This window comes from Nicotiana tomentosiformis, chromosome 7 (assembly GCF_000390325.3).
Source record: "Nicotiana tomentosiformis chromosome 7, ASM39032v3, whole genome shotgun sequence".
NCBI lineage: Eukaryota > Viridiplantae > Streptophyta > Magnoliopsida > Solanales > Solanaceae > Nicotiana > Nicotiana tomentosiformis.
The window spans coordinates 29245224-29268337 of record NC_090818.1 but is presented as its reverse complement, the minus strand read 5'-3'; the positions used below and the strand labels follow the sequence as shown (position 1 = coordinate 29268337).

Here is a 23114-nt window from a genome sequence, read left to right as displayed (position 1 = left end):
TTTATAATAAACTACATGATACACTATCAGATGACCGAGAAGACGAAGCAATATTGTTACAAAATAATAAATGGTGGGCTCTTTTATAAAATACAAATGTTTGGGGCAATTTTTTTAAAATGTAATAGGGATATTTTGGCCAAAAGCTAGCTATTGAGCTGGTTTTGGGATTTGGGATTTATGATTTGGGATTTTGTCAAAATGTAGGCAAAATCTATGGCCAAACATGTGTTTACCAAATAAAACCCAAATTTCTTTTGGCAAAATCTATGGCCAAACGGTCCTTAATGTTTTGCCCCCTTCTTTATTTTCTTTTCTTTTTCTTTCTTGGGTTAGTAACTGCATCTATAAAGGGCCTGTTTTTGCTTGTTCAAGTTTTACACCCACTTGCTGCATGCAGCTTCTCATCAATCAATTCTTGTACTTATTTTTTTTTTCACCTCTTAATCGTTGTACTTATGAAAAAGAAAAAAAAAATTGCTAGAATATTTCATGGAAGAAACAAGAGAGAAACAACAAGACATATGTTTCGGTAGCATATATCATAAATTTCTAATCATCCTTCTCCAACTATAATGAAATCATGGGCAGTGGAAGCTCAATCGCAGCTCAATAATACTAGCATTTGAAAAGAATAAACAGAATTGCCTTTGCAGGTCGTCATAGATGCCGATTCAGATCTGCATAAAATATGTGCCATGTCAATCTATGTCAAAAACAATTACATGGCAATTATGGCATCTAGCTCTATAGTTTTTTTCCCAGAATGAGCAAAATAACAATTTTATGCTATGGAAGCTACCTAACAAAGGAAAAAACCCAGCATATTTCCGATTATTAAGCAAAAATACTTCGGCAAACAGTGGCTGCAGACACTTTCTAGTATATCAAAGAAACCCAAAATGCAAAGGGATGTCAATGTCAACTAGAATTGAAATTTCATCGAAGACAAATGGTAAGCTCCATGTAGGAAGACGTAGCAGAGAACAGGAAGATGAAGGAACTGGCAAAGCATTAGTCGATCAGCAAATTGTAAAAGGAAGAAATGCTGACAACAGTTGTTCAAATTACTACTTTTTCAATTTAACTCTTAACACCACCGTATTTACTTTTGCCTTATTTTTCAGGAATTCCTCCCAGATGAACAATATCAATTTGACGGTTTCAATTGGATCTCCTCGATATTAGCTTTGTTCAAGGAAATTTGGTAAGACTAGGTAGAGAGGAGACGAAATTTCATAAAGTGTATGTCAATAAGTGGAAAGATCCTCTTGTGGGTTTGTCAAAAGATGATTACAGCTTCTGATGGCTCCAGTAACAAGTTTCAGAGGTGGAGTCCGTCAGATCAAATGTAGGAGTACTCTGTAGTTCAGAATTTCAATATACATGGGAGATTTATAACCACTACTGCAAAAAGGGGAACAACGAGAAGCTGTATGATATAATCATCCCTGAAATTGCATAGGCTGGTTGGACAGAAATTGCACTCAAGATACAGAGGTTCATTGAGAAGGCCAGATTAGTCAAAGAAAGACCACCCCAAAATTGGCTGAAGCAGTAAAAACTCCAAGATTCACGTGGATAACAGAACACTTCTTCAGACAAAGCATAACCTCCCACGGTCAACAAGATTCACGTGGATAACAGAACACTTCTTCAGACAATAGAGTCTCCCCAGAACTGTTTTGGCCGGGAGATTTGACAGAGAAGTCATAGTGGCACAGTGCCGGATGGCAACAATAGGAAAATAATCTTCATGAGAGACTTGAATGATTGGGAACTGATGAAATTGCAGATTTTCTCAACTTGCTTCCCGCATTTGAAGGTTTACCCTCTAATGAAGACCAACTGATTTGGACAGGTCATAGCAAGGGCAACTACACTGTAAAGACTTGCTACAATCTGCTAATAAGTAATTCAAATCAGCTAGAATTTGGCCCATGGAAGCAAGCCTGTGATTCTAAAGCACCTATGAAAGTGTTATGTTTGGTGTGGTTGGGGGTTAGAAATGCTTGTTTGACTCAAGAAAATTTAAGGAGGGGATTCCATATAGTTAGCAGATGTTTTATGTGTGAAGAGGAGGCAGAAACTGGCAATCACTTAATCCCTACACTGTGCTGCCACCTCACAACTATGATAGATCTGTTTGAATTTTTTGGGTATTAAACGAGTAATGTCGAGACCTACAACTGAGCTTCTGTCATAAGAAAGAAAAGCTGACAAGGCATATGATCAAGAAAACAAAATTCTAGTCATTAGAGAGGTCTTTACTATCATTACTACTAAGCCTCATAAAACATAGAAATTTGGCGTGAAAATGTAATAGTAATCACCAGATAGTTGCAAAAACAACACAATATCTGGAAGTATGGTGAGCCCAAAAACATCTACTTAGTAGTAGTCAAGACACTAGATTTAGTTTACAGCCTCTATTTTGATCAAAGACTTTTAATACCCAAGAGCATAACAAATTGCCATGCACTCCTGGCTCCTTCAAGAAACTTTGACTTTTCAATCAATCAAAGAAGGTCCCCATTGTCAGCCTGAAACCTGCAAAACAAAGTCAAGTTGCAAGAAATTGATACGATTTTAGAACAAGAACTAGCTGCATTATGTTTAAGAAGATATACCTAAACTTTAGTGAACTTCATCAAAAACTTATAGGACTAAAGGAGTTGAAAAATAATACGAGCAAAATAATCTTTTCTAGGTTTGTGTCTGTCTCGTATAGAATATGCCAACTCAAAAAATAGAATCAACTATTATATCTGCTGTGCATTTAGCAAAAACCTCAACACAGCCACGGGTTAAGCTAAGGGCTACAAGTAGACTAGGAAGATTTTTGAACTTGCCTGTTCTTCTGCTTTATCATGCGCAGCCTCTTTGCTTTCATTTTTGACATGTACATTAATCCACTGATGTGCAAGGGAGATACAATATGCAGTCCTCTTTTAGTGTTTCTTTTACGAACTTTCCTCCCACCTTTAGCCTCCCTCTTGCATAAATTGGATGACTCTTCGCAAGTATCTCCAGCAGAATAATCTGTCCGTTTACCAAGTAATATAAGGCTCACTTTGTAAGTACTTACATAAAGTGCACTCCGATAAGTTATATCGTTAGCATTATGAATGCCAAGATTCTTAACTTTTTCAGCTTCAGGATCATACGAAACCAAGAGTCCATTGTCCGTTCTCCACAAAATTTCACCATTTTTCCTTGGAGCTATTGGCTTCGCCAAGAAATGAGCAACCTGACGCTGACGACCACCATGAAGCATCGAGAAAAATTCATCAACCACATCAACGTTGAATGAAATGTGGCTTAAACTGATGGTGAACTGTTTCACCCATGATTCTGGGTCACCATACTCTTTCATCATCCAAATATCAATCGTTCCGTCATTTCCAAAGGAACTATCAGCTAAACAAAGTGACTCCTCTGAGACAAAAATGACAAAGTCTTCACCAAGCAAAAGCAAAGTCTTTGCAACTAAACTACACGGCACCATCATATCCCAGAACTTCTCCTCATGCATATCAAATAGAACAATCATATTTTGACTCTCCCCTCCTTTCTGTTTAGAAGCAACCTAATGGCAAGCCCCATTCATGTAGAACCCTGGTATCTTCGGAACAAACAGACAAGATGGAGAAACAGGAGTAATGTCATGCCAAACACCAGTGCTTAGCTTATAAAGCTCAACATGAGGTGGCACCTTATCAGTACAAAATCCAGTGTGTACTATTCCTACCACCTTGTAGTCATTAGTAACACTATCAAACCCAAACCCTAGTGTATGGTCAAAAGGGCCATGTGTTTTACATATAAAAATCGTTTCGGGGAGTTTTACTGACTTTCTGATGGATGGATTCCAAATATAGTAACGGTCCCTATAACCCCACAGGTCGTCGGAAAGGCACAAAATCCCATTACAACTACCCACAATATTAAAGTGAGTTTCACACTCAAATGGAAAATCAAACTGGGCATACTGGTCAAAATTTTCATTGTCACAGAACAAAGTATAAAATTCTTTTAGTGGTTCTCCGGAGCTCTTGGTTGTTGAGGTGTACGGAAATGAAATTAGGGCTAGTAATAAGAGAATACCATGACTTACAGACACTTGTACACTGAATGATAGACTTGGTGGGAAGCTTTAGAAAAATTTCAATCAATACTTCTTGCGGCAAATACTCAGACATGTTGAAAATCACTTCTAAAGCTTGATTTCCTTTCTCCTACTGCAGACCCTTAAAAAGCCTCAAGTCTTAGCTCAAGTCAAATGTGTATTTCTAATTTCTGGTTTCTGTTCTCTGCAAAACCCTTTTTAAACCTCAGCAAGAGCTTGAATTCATCCGCATGTATGTTTTTAACCCCTAAAACTTTGTTTAATTCCAATGTGGTACTTTGGGATTTAAAAACAATAAAATAAAAAAAGCAGAACGTTTGGTAATTTGGTAGATATAGAGAAGGTGTATGTAGTCAATACAAAATATATAGCCAAAATTCTAAATTTTCCAAATTATCTCGATTTCTCTTTAGTATGGATTATGTTAATTAATTTTGATAATTTTGTTTTAAGACGTCATGTTAGTCACATTGTCATTAGGATGTCTTATTTGCTATGTATAGGATAATAGTAACAAATTTTAATATACATAAAGGATAAATTAAGTGTATTATATGTTTATTGGGTATTTATTACAAGAGCTTGGATATACTCAATGCTTAAGCAAAGTTTTGATTTACATGGCAGAAGTTGCAACAACGTAGATCGCGCGCTTCAAACTAAACACAAAATTTATTCTAACTTAAAATGATTATTGTTTGATAATTTATAGTTACAACGGACATAAAATCTATGTATATATAATAGGAGAGGCAAAATATGGAGAGGATGACAAGTGTCAGCTACTATATATAATAGGCGATGGTACAATTAAGTATTTGGGGTATTTTGAGTAGTTTCATTTTCATTAGAAACTTTCTTAGAGATTTATTTTTGTTAAAGTTTTTATTAACTCTAAATTATTTTTTTTGTTCAAACATTATACGTGACTGAACCAATCGGAAGCAAAAATAAAGTAGTCTTGGTTCATGAAATTGATCTACCGATATCAAAGATCCAAATTCAATAAATAAAAATTATCCACCTTAAACATCGTAATCTCGAGTTATTTAATATGAAATGCTACGTGCTTCCGTTCTTTTCACTTTGTTAACTTCGAAAATTTATGAATTTAGCTTTGTGATTAAAAGAAAAAAGAACTTCGAAACTTAGAGATGATGCTAATATAGTATCCCAAAACTTGAAAGGATTATACGAGCTGCCTATAAAGATGAGATGCCATTAGTTTAAGGGCCGAATACATGGACATTCCTACATCTATGAGTAGTTCATATAGCCACCTGAATTAATCTTATGACCATCTGAACACTTAATCTATGCATAAACTTGTATGGGTCAAAATCTACCTCAAGGAGATTCGACACGAAGTGGTATTACGAAAAGTAATTTGGCCGAGGTCAATTAGTAAATAGTAGGGCTCATAGCCGAGCAGTCAATAACGGCTGGGGTCAAGTATCAAGAGCAGCAGTAACGACTAGTTTTGTAATAGGATCTTTAGGAGAATATCCCATTGAATATTCTCTGTACTTGTACTTTTAAGGTTAGCTGGGGTATGTCCCATATAAATAGAAAAAGAGATAAGGTGAAAGGCATGTAATATTCTCTGATAAGAACACTCATTGAAAAGAAAACTTTCTCTCTAGATAAAATATAAACACTACTTTCTAAAGAGATTCGATTGTCTATTAATCCACACTTTTCCATCAGATCCGAGAATAGTTTCAATATTCTAGTATTTGCCTATCACTCATAATTGTCAGAAGGAAGAGTCATCCACCTCATTCAATATTGGGTGAATTATTCCCACAATTTACTCTAATGCCATTTATTGTTATTTTATTGCTTGACATTCTCCTATCATTGATCATCTTAAAATATTAAATGTACACCGCATTTAATCCCCTACCAACACAGTTCTACATTATTTGTGTTAACCGATTATAGATCCGAGGTTATTATCACTGGTTACGTTTAACCCCTCTTTAAATAAAATTAATTATTTTAATCAAAGGTTTACACTTTTTGGTCAAATAATTTGGCGCCGTCTGTGGGGATTTCTTATTTAAAATTTTAGTTTCTTCTAGATCAATAACTGGCACATTTCACGAAAAAAAATATGCAAAACTCCTACTTTCTTGTACACACGGATCTAACATGGCAGGTAACAGAGAAGAAAGGATGAAGGCGGTGGCCGACCTCACCACAAACCTCTTAAACACCATCAATGAGGTTTCTGAAACATAAGGCGAAGATATAATGCCCAATGCCTCTCCCAGGCGAAGTGGCTCGCCCCTTCCTCACGGCAGTATCACAACATCCCGCAGTAAAGGGGCTTCCACGTCCACAATGAAAGAGACGCCACCAGCACTGAAGAAACTACTTGAGGCTTGGCTGACAAACACGCTGACTAGCATCCTCGACAAGCCCGCCTAAGAGGCAATCAGAGAAAATGCAAGGACTTGCATTACACCAGTAACAGCCGAGCAGCACGGCCCTCTCCCTCCAGTAACAGGTATCACTCACAATGTTAATAATACAGGTGACGACACCCTCACAGTCATTCTGAGGCAGATGGAAAAGATGGAAAATGAAAACAAAATGCTTCGGGACCAAATGAGAGAGCATCAAGAAAGAGTCGACAAAATACCAGGTGCCCCAAAACTCTTGCCAAAAAGAGATGCTGGTCGGTTCGTTGAGCAACCCTACAGTGATGAAGCCCCCTCGCATGCCATACCCAAGACCTTCAAGATGTCGCCTTACCTGAAAATATACGGCGGTACGACCGACCCCGAAGATCATGTGACTCACTATGTCACTACGGTAAAGGGCAATGATCTTGCCAAAGAACACATATCCTCCATCTTGTTGAAAAAGTTCGGCAAAACCCTCACCGGAGGCGCATTAACTTGGTATTCACAGCTGCCCGCATGCTCCATTAAAATATTCGAAGAGATGGCCGACAAATTCGTAACAGCCCATGCCCAGGCTAAAAAGGCGGAGGCAAGAGTGAACGATATATTTGCCATCAAACAATCACCTGGAGAGGGACTGAGGGACTTCCTCACTCGATTCAACCGAGTAAGGATGACTTTACCAAATGTATCAGAAGGCATGGTTGTAGCAGCTTTCCAAAACGAGCTGAACAAGAACGGTTCGAGGGAAATCAGAAAGTTATTAAGTCGGCTTATGAAATATCCCCCAACCACTTGGGATGAAATACACAACGCCTATTGTGCCGAAGTCCGTGCTGACAAAGACGACCTGAACGGGCCAACCCATCGGTTGACCGCGGTACAGGCCGAGTTCAGGAAAGATCGAAGAAACGATGCCAAGAGGGATCTAGCAGTTCCACGACTCAACCGAGAAAGACATCAATATTAGGAGCGCCATCATGCCCCCCTCCTGCCACAAAGAAGGCCCATCTAGGCCAATGATAGGGACTCACCGGTGATGAGAGAGGTATGGCCCCTTTACTATCTGCTCACAATTTTAGTGTCTCACCTTCAGAAATAGTCTACGTGTTGGAGAAGCTCGGACCAAAAGTGAAGTGGCCACAAAAGATGAGGTTAGACCCAAGCACCAGGAAGTCAAACGCCCTCATAGAATTCCACCAAGAGCAAGGTCAAAAAACTGAGGATTGCATCGCTCTAAGCCAGGAGGTCGTGAACATGCTTCACCAAGGACACCTCAAAGAATTACTTAGCGACCGAGGGAGGACCAACTTCGCTCAAGGATGTGAACAACACCAGGGACCACCGAAACCACCCTCACCGGCTCGCACCATTCAAATGATCATCGGAGGCGGCGATGCCGTCTCGATCAACAGCGTAAAATTCACCACAACCCACAAGCTCAAACACTCGATCACTTATGAACGGTATAACGAGCTCGAAGAAAGTATCATCTTCGATAAGTCAGATACCCATGATTTGGTTTTCCCTCACTATGATGCCCTTGTTATTACTTTAAGAATTCTAGACATAGATGTAAGATGCATTATGGTGGACGATGGGAGCGGCGCGTGCATTATCCATCCTCGAGTACTTGTACAAATGAAACTCGAGGATAAAATAGTGTCGCGCTGCATCACACCAACAAGTTTTAACAATGCAGTTGAACGGGCGTCCAAGGAAATCACGATCCCCGACCTGGCCGGCGACGTCACCCTGGAAACCACATTCCACATCATGCACCAGGATACGGCGTACAACGACATAATAGGTCGATCATGGATACATGCCATGAAGGCTATCCCCTCCAGCTTGTACCAAGTTATCAAATTCCCTACCCCATGGAGAGTGTTCAGCATACGAGGAGAGCAGCGCACATCCCGAGAATGCTATTGCATCACCCAGGATTGCACATATACCCAACGAATGTAGGGCAAAGCAAAAGATACATAACAATTAACAGGGTCGAGGTCGAGCTGTGAAGAAAGAGCGGACGTCATCAGGGATCCAAAACGATAGAGGCCATAGGATCAATCGTAGAAGACCTCGACCCTATCCAACTCGATGATAACGACCATGGCAAGAAAGCCTACATCGGCAACAAGCTTTAGGAACCAGGTAAATTCCGTCAATTCTTAACTGATAACGCAGACTTATTTGCTTTTTCCCATGCTGACATGCCAGGTATCCCGAAGGAGGTCGCGGCGCACAAGTTGAACGTTGACCCATTCTACCCCCGGTAAGGAAGGTTAGGCAGATGTTCAATTTTGTAATAAACGATGCAGTCCGCGAGGAGGTCGAAAAATTGCTGGAAAAATGGCTCCATCAGAGAATCAAAATACCCCCAATGGGTCGCCAACGTGGTCATGGTGAAAAAGAAGAATGGAAAGTGGCGGATGTGCTTAGACTTTACAAATTTAAACAAAGCATGCCCAAAAGATTCATTCCCACTACCCCATATCGAGTAGCTCATTGATGCAATGGCCGGGCATGAACTGCTGAGCTTCTTAGATGCCCACTCAGGCTATAATCAGATCCTCATTGAAGAGGAGGACCAGTAGAAGACCACCTTCATCACCCACCAAGGAACGTACTACTACAGAGTGATGCCTTTCAGACTAAAAAATGCGGGGGCGACATACCAAAGTTTGGTGACAAAAATGTTCAAAGACCAACTCGACAAGACCATAGAGGTCTACATAGACGATATGTTGGCCAAGTCCAAAATAAAAGAAGATCACATCGACCACCTAAAAGAAGCCTTCGATATACTCAGGCGATACAGGATAAAACTATATCCTGAAAAATATGCATTCGGTGTGATCTCAGGAAAATATTTGGGCTTCCTAGTATCACAAAGAGGCATCGAGTCAACCCCGACCAAATCAAAGCCATAGAGGGGATACCAGAGCACTTAACCAGCAAAAAATATGTTCAGAGGCTAACCGGCCACATCGCTGCCTTGTCGAGATTCATCTCACGATCGTCTGACAGATGTTATAAGTTTTTTAGCGTACTCAAGAAGGACAACGGCCTCCTGTGGACTTTCGAGTGCGCTCAAGCCCTGAAGGAGTTAAAGGCTTATCTATCATCACCGTCGTTTCTTTCCAAAGCAGAACCTGGGGAATGTCTTCTCGTCTACCTCACCGTATCTGAAGTAGCAGTGAGTGTAGTCCTGGTCCGAAAAAATAAAGGTGCGCAATCTCCCATCTATTACATTAGCAAAACCTTAATCGACGCCGAGATGAGGTACCTCTACCTCGAAAAATTGGCCCTGGCCTTGGTCGTAGCTTCACGAAAGCTAAGACCTTACTTTTAGTGCCACCCCATCTCGGTAGTCACAATTTTTCCCTTGAGAAGTATTTTACATAAGCCCGAGCTATCGGGCAGGTTAGCCAAGTGGGCCATAGAATTAAGCGAGCACGATATAACATATCAGCTGCGGACGACGATAAAATCACAAGTCCTTGCCGACTTCGTCGCCGACTACAGTGCAATAATAATGCTCGAAGTCGAAAAAGAAGCCGCCCACGCTTCTCCACAAACACAAGATCTATGAATTTTGTACACCAACGGAGCTTCTAATGTGTCATGGTCCGGACTGGGACATGTTCACGAGGTCCCGACAGGCGAAGTAATTCACTAGTCCATAAGGTGCCCGGACATGACTAACAATGAGGCCGAGTATGAGGCCGTAATTGCAGGACTAAGGCTAGCACTCAAGTACGGGGCGAGACGAGTTATCCTACGCTGCGACTCTCAACTCGTCATCAACCAAGTCACAGGGACTTTCCAGATCAAAGAGAAAAGGTTGCAAACATACCAGGCCGAGATCTGCAAATTACTGCCCGAGTTTGATGAATGCCAGCTAGACCAAATCCCTCTAGCACAAAACATCAAAGCAAATGGCCTCGCCAAATTACCGGCAGCCACTAAAAGCATAACTGGAGAAGGAAACGTGGTCACCCTCCTCCACTTGTCGATAGATCAAATCGAGGTAAGGACTATAAATATAACTTGGGACTGACGCAACCATATTTTTACATACTTGCAGGATGGCGTACTCCCAGATGATAAAAAGGAAGCCAAGAAGCTTCGGATGCAAGCGGCCAGGTACAACATCATTCACAACGACCTATACAAGAGGACGTATGGTGACCCCCTAGCGAAATGCTTAGGCCTGAATCAAATGCGGCACGTCCTAGAAGAAGTCCACGAAGGCCACTGCGGGGCTCATTCTGGCAAGCGAGCTCTAGTCAGATGTCTCATACGGGCATGTTACTACTCGCCTACTATGAAAAATGAGGCCGCAGACTTCGTGAAAAAATTCGAGCAATGCCAAAAATACACCCCAATGATCTATCAAGCAAGCGAGCACCTCCACTCGGTCACTTCCCCTTGGCCTTTCATTAAGTGGGGAATGGACATCGTCGGCCCCCTCTACGCGAGACAAGGTAACGTACGTTTTCTTTTGATTTTAACTGACTATTTTTTTAAATGGGTAGAAGCAGGAGCATTCGCCCAGATACGCGAACAGGAAGTGATCACCTTCATATGAAAAAATGTTGTGTGCCGTTTCGGCCTCCCCAAAAATATCGTTTTCGACAACGGACCCCAATTTACTAGAAAAAAGGTCGCCAAATTTTTTGAGAAGTGGAATATCAAAAGAATACTCTCCACCCCATACCACCCCGCGGGCAACGGGCAAGCGGAATCTTCCAATAACTCAATATTGAACATCATGATGAAAAAGCTTGAGGACGCCAACGGACTATGGCCAAAGCTATTACCAAAAGTTTCTCTGGGCATACCACACAACGCCAAAGACAAGCACATGAGAGATGCCCTACTCATTAGTCTACGAGATTGATGCGGTAACACCAGTCGAAGTCGAAGAGCCCAGTTTGAGATACTCCCATGAGAGCGGGCTGAGGAACGATAAAAGCGGAAGACAGGAGCTCGACGAATTCGAAGAACGGAGAGATATGGCCTACATAAGGATGATCATCCAAAAACAGCAGGCAGAACGTTACTATAACAAAGAGGCCAAGATCAGACCACTCAAAGTCGGAGATTACGTATAAAGGCCAAAACACAAGCAAGCACAGACCCGCGGGAAGGCAAACTAGGAACGAATTGGGACGGCCCATACAAAATCACTGCAGCAGCAAACAAAGGGTCATTTCAACTAGAACTAATGGAAGGAAAACTTCTACCAAACAACTGGAATGTTGCCCACCTCAAGTTCAACTTTTAAGAAAAAGCGTCCTCCAAGTCGTACTCTTTTTTCCTCACTTGAGTTTTATCCTAATTGGGTTTTCTCAAAGAGGTTTTTAACGAGGAGACAAGGGGGACAATTCAAGTCGAAGTATGGACAAAAAAAGGCATCGAATGGTTAGTTCATTGCCCAACCTCTCGACATGTCTCCAGGTCGCCCAATGAAGGGACTAAATAGACTGGGATTGGAATGCCAGCCCGAAAATCATGTAAATTTCTCCAAGTATATGAGCAAAACACAAATTTATATTCGCCCATATTTCCGCCAGAGCAACATTGCCTCAATATCTACTCGCCTCCGACCACAATTGAATAAATTACATTTGACCTCGCTCGAATTAAATAACATTCGACCTCGCTCGAATTAAATCACATTCGACCTCGCTCTAATTAAGTAACATTCGACCTTGCTCGAATTAAATCACATTTGACCTGGCTCGAATTAAATCACATTCGACCTCGTTCGAATTAAATAACATTCGGCTCGAATTAAATCACATTCGACCTGGCTCGAATTAAATCACATTCAACTTCGTTCGAATTAAATGACATTCAACATCACTCGAATTAAATCATATTTGACCTTGCTCGAATTAACTCACATTCGACCTCGCTCGAATTAAATCACATTCAACCTAGTTCGAATTAAATAACATGTGACCTCGCTCGAATTAAATCACATTCGACCTCGCTCGAATTAAATCATATTCGATCTCACTCGAATTAACTACGGGTTACATTCGACCTCGTTCGAATTAACACCCATACGACCCTCGGCCATTATTATGTTTTAAGTTACATTCGTCCTCGCTTGAATTAACGACGGGTTACATTCGACCTCGTTCGAATTAACACCCATACGGCCCCCGACCATTGTTAAGTTTTAAGTTACATTCGACCTCGATCAAATTAACTACGTGTTACATTCGACCTCGTTCGAATTAACACCTATACGACCCACGGCCATTGTTAAGTTCAAGTTACATTCGACCTCGCTCGAATTAACTAAGTTACGTTCAAACTCGATTCGAACTAAGATTAGGTTACATTCGACCTCGTTCGAATTAACACTTACTGGCCCCCGTCTATGACCAAAACTAAATTCGGTATTCGACCTCATTCAACACACATAAACCAAGCTTCTATGACTAAAGCAGCCAAATGGCAGAACAAAAGAAAGAAGCATACATGGCCGAACAGAAGAAAAAAAATCAGGTACAAAAAACAAAAATAATATTTCTTACTTCAAATATATTCCTTACAATGGCTAATACAGACGCCCGCAAAAGTGTACACAAAAGCTACAAACAAAAAGAAGAAAAATTACTCGCCACCTGACCCAGCTGCACCATATCCACCATCGTCATCGCCATCGGGATACTCATCCTCGTACCAGGCATCCTGCTCAATACCATCCACATCTTCCTCGTCATCACCGACCTCTGGGTTAGCAGGGTCATAGCCGCAAGTGACTCGCGTTGCACACGCCTTAGTACGGGCATCCTCAAAGTTGGCTTCAAGAACTTTTCCCGCCGTCATCAAACTTTTAAATATTCTAGCTGGGCCTCAGCGTAGATCCACTTCTCATATGGAACATCAGGGAAAGCAGAAGCATGAGAGGAGGACGGCTGAGCCGATAATTATGTCTTCTCGGCCTCGAGAACGATGACTTGGTTGCCAAGGCTGGAAACCTCTCTTTCTAGTTCCCCTATCCACTCATCGAGCCGCTCTTCTCTAAGTTTAGTCATCTCCAAATCGTTTGCCCGCTCAGATCGAAGAACGCAGATCGCAACCTCCAAAACCTCCACTTTTTTCGAAGCTGCCAGTCGAGCCAACTCGGCCTTCTTCAAGTCCGTCGTCTTCTCGGCGGCCTCACCACTCAAAGCATCGGCCCTAACCCAACATTGCTCGAGCTCGGCCCACGGAGAGATCGCTTGGGCCTAAAGGTTTGCACATTGGGCCTCAACTCCCTTGCTCACCTCGAGCTCCTATTCTTTGTCCCTCAAAACCCCTTCAAGGACACAGCACTTGCCGATGACTCTCATTAACTCGTCATCTTTCTGCTTCAGCTCGTCCGTAATAGCTTGGAAGTTGCCACTCTCGCCAAATTGCCTACAGATCTCGCGATGTTTGTTGCACTATTTACAATACTTCCTCTCTATCTTCTTGAAAATGGTTTTGCGCCTCTTCTCTTGGCGAGCACTCTCAATCTCCAAGATAATGGTCTGAACAGAAAAAAGAAAAAGAGGAAGAAAATCAGTCAATCAAAAAATAGTGTACAAGGCACGAAAACTAGAAAGGTCGAAAACTTACCCTAAGGGCAAGGCCGGCTATGCCCGTCGACAGGGCGTCATCGTTCAACGTCTCGAGGGTCCTGCACTCCACATCGGAGCAAGGAGGATCTAAGGAAGGGACTACGTCTTCCGTGTTCACCAACAGGTCTCGGTCTATAGGGACTATGAGGGTACGAGTGGAACCTTCCAACCTTACTTCAACTCGAGTGAACCCCTAGCTCAACATCCGCACCTCATCGGCGTCAATGTCGGAGCCGGTTTCATAGCCGTCCTCGGTAAGGCCCTTATCTCTCCCCTCAGTCGACGAAGGAACATCAACCGGTCTCAAGGACGACGTCTTATATCTCAATACGGTACCCACAACTTCCACAGGTGACCCGCCAACTCCAACCTCAGCCTCAGGCAAAGGTACACTTTCCACGGCCCCCGTTGACAGTGGAACTTCAGATGACGGATCTGCATCACTTTCAAGCACATCAGTGGTCGGCTCACAATCGCCCCTTGTAAAATCCACTTCTCGAATTGTTCTGTCACCAACATCCACCAACCTCCTTTTACGAGGAACCAAATCCTCCTCGCTCGGTGATGACTCATCTATTAATGTAGCATGAGAAGAGACGGTGTCCCTGATACTAAGGCCACCGACGGTCGAGTTGGTCTAGCCAGAGCCAGAGGCGGATGATCGGGTAGGCTTGGTCGCGATCGTGGCGGGGGCAGGCCCCGTTGTAGTGGTCACTTTGAGGAATGTAGGAGTAGGAGCTTTCGACCTCCTCGAAGCTCCCCGGTCTAACAACAAAATAAAAGAAGAAGGTTGAGATCAATCCCCACAAAACAATAAGAAGTAGCTGATCAGAAAGCCGCAGCAACAAAGACGTAAGACAAGCAAACTCACCGGTAAGCTTGGGCCCAAACTTCTTGCGGAAGGCCGACCATTCACGAATCCCCACTGTATGAGGGAGGACCCGACTAATCCAATCGTGAGTATCCTCAACCAAAGGAGGGGGGTTCAACCTCGGCTACACGGAGAGAAAATGATGTCAATTCAATTGAAATCAGCCAACGCGAAATAGAATGAGAGAAAAAGAAATAGAGATGCTTAGTGGCATAGTTCCAAATCTCGGGGAACCTGCTTGCATTAACCACCATGTCCTTAGTTTTGACGTAGAAGTAATTGAGCCAAAACTGGCGGTTTGCCTTGTCATCCATTTTCACCACTAGACATTTGTTGCCTCGGTGGCGATCATGTAACATCATCCCCATGTGAAAGTTGGGAGCGATGAGATGCATCAAGTGACGAAGGGTCACCTCGACCCCGGCTAACTTCGCATACTTCGAGATCATGCGGATGAGTTTATAGCTGTAGGGGGAAGGTTGAGCCGAGCAAACTCGGTAATAGCAACATAACTCTTCGGCCAAGGGGAGGATAGGGAAAGATTAACCTATATGGAAGGGTTATACGTAGAAGGCGCAGTACCTAGGGCGGTGTATTTACACCACATCATGCCCTGCAGGAACTAGGTCTATATGAGCGAGAATTTTGATTATCCCTAAACTTAGCAAGGGCCCTTTTATCAACGACTCTGAGATCTCGGGGTCATCCTCAAGCATCTTCGAGAAGTCAGATCTAGCCTTCTCACTATGGGAAATTATTTTCTCTACCGTAGGAAAGCTGTCATCCTCAGTAACAATGGCCACCCCATTATCATGGGGAGGCACGCGCACTGCCAAGGGAACAGGATCAAATACCCCCTAGAACTAGAAGATGCATTAACCATCTTTGTTTGTTTATATGTGAAGAAGATACAAGCACAGAGGAGTCATGAGTAGAAGAAGTCACCAGAATCGATGAAAACAAGGAAACGAGAGTAAAGGTAACGAGAACAGGAACTCTGAATAATGAAGGAAGAAAGAGATATAGGGATTCAATATTTGAGAATGCAAAGAATAAGGGAAATGGTCTCCTATCCCTATTTATAAGAACCCGGGAATCAAAATCGAGAAAACAAACCGTCGATGCATAGCGCAACTATCGAAACGGCAGAGGCACGGGAAACGATGCAATACATCGGGAAAATGAGTAATAATGATGCATGATATCGTGACGTCACTCTGAATCGATGTGACCATAGGTTACGGCTCACGAAGTGCCACCTTGACATCTTGTCAAGAATGTTACTACTCGACCTGCTCGCCTAAATTTCTCAACCACGACTAGCAGAGTCCGCTCATCGAGATCGTCTGAGAGTCGGCCTCAATAAGCGGAGGGATTAACTGTATGAGTCAAAATCTGCCTCAAGAAGATTCGACATGAAGTGGTATTACAGAAAGTAATTTGGCCGAGGTCGATTAGTAAACGGTAGGGCTCATAGCCGAGCAGTCGATAATGGCCGAGGTCAAGTATCAAGAACAGTAGTAACATCTAGTTTTGTAATAAGATCTTTAGGAGAATATCCCATTGAATATTCTCTGTACTTATACTTTTAGGGTCAGCTGGGGGTATGTCCCATATAAATAGAAAAAGAGATAAGGTCAAAGACATGTAATATTCTCTAATAAGAACACGCTTTGAAAAGAAGACTTTCTCTCTAGATAAAATACAAAAACTACCTTTCTAAAGAGATTCGATTGTCTATTAATCCATACTTTTACCCATCGGATCCGAGAATAGTTCCAATATTCTAGTATTTATCTATCACTCATCACTGTCAGAAGGAAGAGTCATCCACCTCATTCAATATTATTGGGTGAATCATTCTCCTTATTTACTCTAATGTCATTTATTGTTATTTGTTGCTTGACATCCTCCTATCATTGATCATCTTGAAACATTAAATGTACACCGTATTTAATCCCCTACCAACATTGTTCTACGTTATTTGTGTTAACCGATTTTAGTTTTGAGGTTATTATCACTAGCTAAGTTTAACCCCTCTTTACATAAAATTAATTAGTTTAATCAAGGGTTTACACTTTTTGGTCAAACAAAAAGTTTTGAGAAAGGCATCAATTATATATATGAAAAAAATAATTACAAAATTGTGTGCCACCACAATCAGAACCACAACACTGTTTATATTTCTTCTAGCAGATCAAGCAATGAATGTACATCCACCATATAGCTCTCTATGCATAAATTGTGTACGTTGAACCTCGAGCGCATATTTCACAACTTTAAGCATGTCACTTGCTGTAAGGGGGAAGACAATTGCAATCCCTGATATGGCCAGAAACCAAAAATCCAAATGGATGTTGATGTCGACAAGAATTGAAGGTTTTAGCTAGACAAATAGTAAACTTTAAGTAGGAAGGCCTAGAAAGAGAATAGGAAGATAAAAGGAATTAGCAAAAGATTAGCCAATCTTGCTTTTATGATCAGCAAACGTAGAATAGGCTCGCTCTCCACAAAATTTCACCATTTTTCCTTGAAGCCAATCGAAACAAGTAATGAGCAACCTGACACCTACGTGGAAAAGACTCACCATAAAGCATCAAGAAAAAATCATCATAAACAAATATCAACGTGTAAATCGTGGACAGATGCTAAACTGTTTCACCCATGATTCTGGGTCACGTTTCATCATCCAAATATCAACGTTTGTCTCAACCAAGAACAAACATTTAGCCAAACAATTTCTTATGTGTAATTGGCGAACACTATACACTGCTAGAAAACTGTCGAAACCCGGTGTGTGTGCGCGCGCATTGTTAAATATATGTAAATATTGTAAATAATCTTGAATGTTTTATTCTCGATCACCTTATTAGTACTTTGCTCGGATACATCATCAGCGAATTAATTGAAAATTCAATTATATTCGATTAAAACTTACTATGACATATTTAAAAATAAAGTGTATAGTTCTATAAGACGATGTAGTGCTATGTTAATACTTAAGTTTTAGCAACAACAACATATGTATACTTATATTAATATTGCATACATTAATATAGCATTAATATAAATTAATCAATATTAAGAACCAGCAAAACATCAGCCAATCATTATTCTATCGTTGTAAGATCAAAGCCAAACATCCATGCCATAGCATATGATCAAGAAAGCTAAACTCTATAAAAGAGGTGCATAGTACTCCTATAAAGATAAGTATCCTACTACTGGAATGCATTAAGGAGCAAGAATAGCTGTTTTTTCGCTGCAGCCAGAACAGTTGAAAATACCATGAAATGTTTAGGGAGAATGATGAGCCCAAAACAATAGCTTCCCAGAAAGTAGATTCTAAGACATTGGATTTACAGCCTGTGTAGCTCAAACATGGAGAGTCTCACTTACCAAGACCATCCGAAACTCTACTGCTCTTCTGATTCCCATAAGAAAATTTCACCTTCCAACACTATAAGGTGGATAGAGTCAGAACACAACCTTCAAAACAAGACCATCTTTACACTTTCATGAACTTGATGGGATTCTACGAAACAGAACTAGATATTTCAAATTTGAGGATGCAGCTGGATCCTGATGGTTTTCTGGAAATGATTAAGCATTAGTGGATTCCTTTATGTCAATGGAAAACCAATTATGCTCAGGCATAAAAGCTAAAACTAATGAAACATAAATAGAACGAGTGAAATTAAGATACTTTTAGGAGGCTAAAAAGGAAAAAAATCAGATAATGAAGAATACTTGAGGCTTGCGTTTAAACGGACTGTTGTGGCCATATCGTCAAGGAAAAAGGAATGGTTGCAAAGACCATTCTCTAAGTAAAGAGGCGGAAAACATAGTTATGAACTGCCATGTGACAAGGCTCTTGCAAATGCGAAGCGCTATGCAGGGGCGGGGGGCGAAAAAAGAAACGGCTCCGAAGAAAAAAATTGGGGTTCCCAATGCTTTTCCACACTCAACAAGATGCGCCAACCTCGGGATGCTTTACTCCTAACCCCACAAGGTTTCGAAACGGAGCTTAACCAGAGTCTCGGTTAAGAATGGCGATGATATACGTTTCAAACGGTGCACGATTCCACATATAGTTTCATTCGAGATCGTGATGGAGGACATAGCTTATGATCATCGGCTTTGATCATGCCACTAGGCATTTGATTCAAGGTTTTCGTGAAATACAAATTTATTTTCACAACGGGTTCTCTATTTATATAGTTGTATATTTTTTGTGATTAATCTATAAGAGAGGTCTTTACCTTTTATTTTACTATTATATGTTAAATGAGACCAAAAAGACAAAATGAGCAAAAAAATTGTATATAACAATGGTGGAAATAACTGATACACAAAATACACAGTGAGCTCAAGAACAATCCAGCTCAGTGCCACGTCAACTTGGTAGTTAAAGGTTAGTTAGGGGTCATCTGAAGTTAGTTAGACAGTTAGAGAAAGCAGTTAGAGGAAGATTCCTTTAGTTGTAATAAATAGTAGTCAACTCTCAATTCTTATATAGCATTGTAATTCATAGCTACAAATGATAATCACAACTATTACATTTCTTTCTAACTCTCTCTCCCTCTCTCTCTCTCTCGCTCTCTCTCTCTCTCTTTACACTTCTTCTTCTTCTTTACAATTCCATAGCTGAACTTTTTGAGTTCCTTGTAACTCCTGAACAGTTTCTCGATCCTCGAATTCCTTGTTGAATTCCTGCAATGGAGTTAATAGTGGTATCAGAGCCGATCATCCTCGGCATTCATGGCAAAAGGTGTTTGATCAAATGACACATCGACAGAAGAACCATGGGATTTACATGAATTGATGCAAAAATTAATTGCAGATGTTGGGGCTTTATTTGGAGAGGACTCAAATCTGAAACGTTTGGACCAACTGTTCTTGAACTAAAGGAGCAATTGACTCATTTTGGAGAAAATCAAAGGGATAAAACTCCTATACAATATGAAGGTGAACCATTTGATGAAAGGTCAACAAGAGAAAAGAGTCCTGCCAGTTATAACCATCACAACACCAATTTCTCGAGGTGGTCGAGGATGGAATTCTTGAGGTTTAATGGGGAAGATTTGAAGTATTGGGTGTTCAAAATTGAGCAATTCTTCTTAATGGAGAAGGTTCCTGCTAAAGAAAGAGTGGAGGTGGCTGCAATGCAGTTAGAAGGTGAAGCTATACAATGGCATTTAGCACATATGAGCTATGGGCAATCTCCATCTAGCTACATGGACTGAGTATGTGATGGAATTGGTGGAAATATTTGGAGTCGACTTTGATGATCCTATGGAAGAGATCAAGAAGATCAGACAAACAGGTACTGTCAAGGAGTACCAAGCTGTTTTTGAAAGGAATCTCACCAGAGTTAGTCTATCACAAGAAAATGTCATCAGTTATTTTCTTGGTGGACTAAAACATGAGTTGAATATTACAGTAAAACTCACCGATCCCACTACGTTATCCCAGGTGTACAAAATAGCTAGAATGCAAGAGGTTTATTTAGCTACTATTAGATAACCTTCTTCAGTAAACAATGCACCAACCAGTGTTCCCAGAAGGATCATGGATCAAAGAAATAATAGCAGACCATTGTTGCCAACTCCTAACCAAGGTAATGCTGGGACTTCTAATGGATTTAACAAAAGGACTTTAAGTCTAGACGAGATGAATGAAAAAAGGGCTAAAGGTCTATGCTACTTTTGCAATAAAAAATATGTAGTGGGACATAAATGTAAGAATTTGAAGTAGATATACTTACTTGAATTAGAAGAACCAGAAGAGGAGCTATTTTTAGAGGAATCGGTAAGTGAATTAGAAGAGCAGAAGATGGAATTGTCACAACCAATAGAGCAGGTGAGAATTTCCATTCATGCTCTGAATGGATCCTTGGGGTACATGACACTAAGAGTGACTAGGGTATCATAAAACCCTTGCACATCTTAGTGGACACAAGAAACTCTCACAATTTTATGGACCTTGAGCTAGTAGAGAGATTAAAATGCCCCGTGAGAGCAACTACACCACAACTAGTAGCAGCGGCCAATGGAAACATGTTTAAGGTGGATAGAGTTTGCAAAATCTCTTGACTTCTACAGGGAGCTAAATTTTCTTCTGAATTCTTGCTACTGCCCTTGGGATCTTGTGGGACGGTACTAGGAGTTCAATGGTTATTAACATTGAGAGATATCAAAATGATCTTCAGAACACTCACCATGGAGTTCTATTACAAAGAAAGGAAGCATGTACTTAAAGGTTCAGTAAAGCAAATTCTGACTCCTGGAGCTGGAAAGTTGGCTAGAATTTCATGTAAACAATCTAAATTATGCATGATACAAGTAATGCCTGCTATGTGTAATGAAGTACAATGCTGTTCTTTGGAAACTAAAGAGACATTTGAACAAGATCCTAGACTATTGAACTTGTTAAATGAGTTTAGGGAGTTGTTCAAAGAACCTACACAATTGCCACCATCTAGAGGAGTGTTTGTTAATAGGATTGTCCTTCTAAGCTGGAACTGAACCTATAAACAAAAGACTATATAGATATCCCTCAGTCAAGAAAGATGTTATTGAAACCTTAGTAAAACAGATGCTAGATCAAGGTATTATCCAGCCAAGTAGCAGCCCTTTTGCTGGACCTGTAGTTTTGGTTGGAAAGAAAGATGGTACTTGGAGGCTGTGTGTCGATTTTTAGGATTTGAACAAGCAGACAGTAAAAAAACAAATATCCTATTCCTATTGTAGAAGATCTATTGGATGAACTAGGAGGATCCAAAATCTTAAGGTCTGGTTATCATCAACTAAGCATGGCAGTAGAGGATGTACCAAAGACTGCTTTTAGAACTCATGCTGGCTATTATGAGTATTCACTAATGCCCTTTGGGTTGTCAAATGCCCCAGCAACTTTTTAAGGATCAATGAACTCAGTTTTCCAGAAGTTCCTTAGGAAGTATGTCTTAGTCCTTTTTTATGACATACTGATATATAGCAGCAATATGGATGACCATTTTTTGCATTTGAAGTATGTTTTCGAAGAAATGAAGAAGCATCAATTATTTGCTAAGCAGAGCAAATATTTCTTTGGGGTTCAAAAGATAGAATATTTGGGGCATTTTATTACTGCTAAAAGGGTTTCAACAGATCCTCAAAAAGTAGAAGCTATGAAGGAGTGGCCCTTACCTACTAATGTTAAAAACCTTAGAGGATTCCTTGGGCTAGCTGGTTACTGCAGGAGGTTTATCAGAGGGTTTGGTACCATTAGCAAGCCACTAACTGACCTTTTCAAGAAAGATAATTTCAAATGGTCACCTGCTTCTCCAGAAGCCTTTGAATAGTTGAAGACTGCATTGATTCATGCTCCAATATTGGCATTGCCTGATGCTAACAAGACCTTTATTGTTGAAATTGATGCAAGTGGACATGGTATATGGGCTGTTTTAATGCAACAAGGACATCCTATTGCTTTTATCAGCAAAGCACTCTCTCCAAGATATGTTGCCCTTTCAGTTTATGACAGAGAACTTTTAGCTATTGTTTATGCTGTCACAAAATGGTCCCAACACCTACTTGGTCAGAAATTTATTATAAGAACTGATCAGAGGGCCCTAAAATTTCTAATGGAGCAGAAACTACACACAAATTCTTAGCTTATGTGGCTAAAAAAGTTGATGTCTTTTGATTATGTTATTGAATACAAGAGGGGTGGAAAAATAGTAGATGATGCCCTATGTAGGGTACATGGAGCTGAGTTATTTTCTTTAGTAATCTCCACGACTAGTTCAGAGCTGCTGCAGGCTATCTTTGACAGTTGAAATACTGATGCTGATTTGAAGACCCTCATTGAACAATTGCACACCAATCCAGCAAGTCACAATCAATTTACATGGACTCAAAATCAGTTGAGAAGGAAGGGGAAGCTAGTAATTGGAAAGAACTCTCAGCTTAGAAGGAATATTATATCATTGTGGCATTCTACTCCTCAAGGTGGTCACTGTGGTATAGAAGCAACATTTAAGAGGATTCTATCATTATTCTACTGGAAGGGAATCAGAGAAGATGTCAAGC

General features: G+C 40.8%; 1 protein-coding gene across 1 annotated transcript; it reads right to left on the bottom strand.

Moving 5' to 3' along the window:
* Window positions 1–2305: 2305 nt before the first annotated feature.
* Window positions 2306–4312, bottom strand: LOC104115993 (F-box protein At3g07870-like). Its single transcript, XM_009626746.4, has 2 exons — window positions 2853–4312; window positions 2306–2550 (listed from the first exon to the last, which is right to left on the bottom strand). The coding sequence occupies exons 1-2, from the start codon at window positions 3551–3553 to the stop codon at window positions 2520–2522; spliced, it is 732 nt and encodes a 243-aa protein (XP_009625041.1). The 5' UTR covers window positions 3554–4312; the 3' UTR covers window positions 2306–2519.
* Window positions 4313–23114: the final 18802 nt, after the last annotated feature.

Bases quoted from the DNA above. Each gene is read 5' to 3' on its own strand.
- LOC104115993 (XM_009626746.4), bottom strand. From the start codon at position 3,553: ATGATTGTTCTATTTGATATGCATGAGGAGAAGTTCTGGGATATGATG. The intron at 2,551-2,852 runs GCAAGTTCAAAA...TTTGTTTTGCAG, and splicing joins ATGATAAAGCAGAAGAACAG to GTTTCAGGCTGACAATGGGG.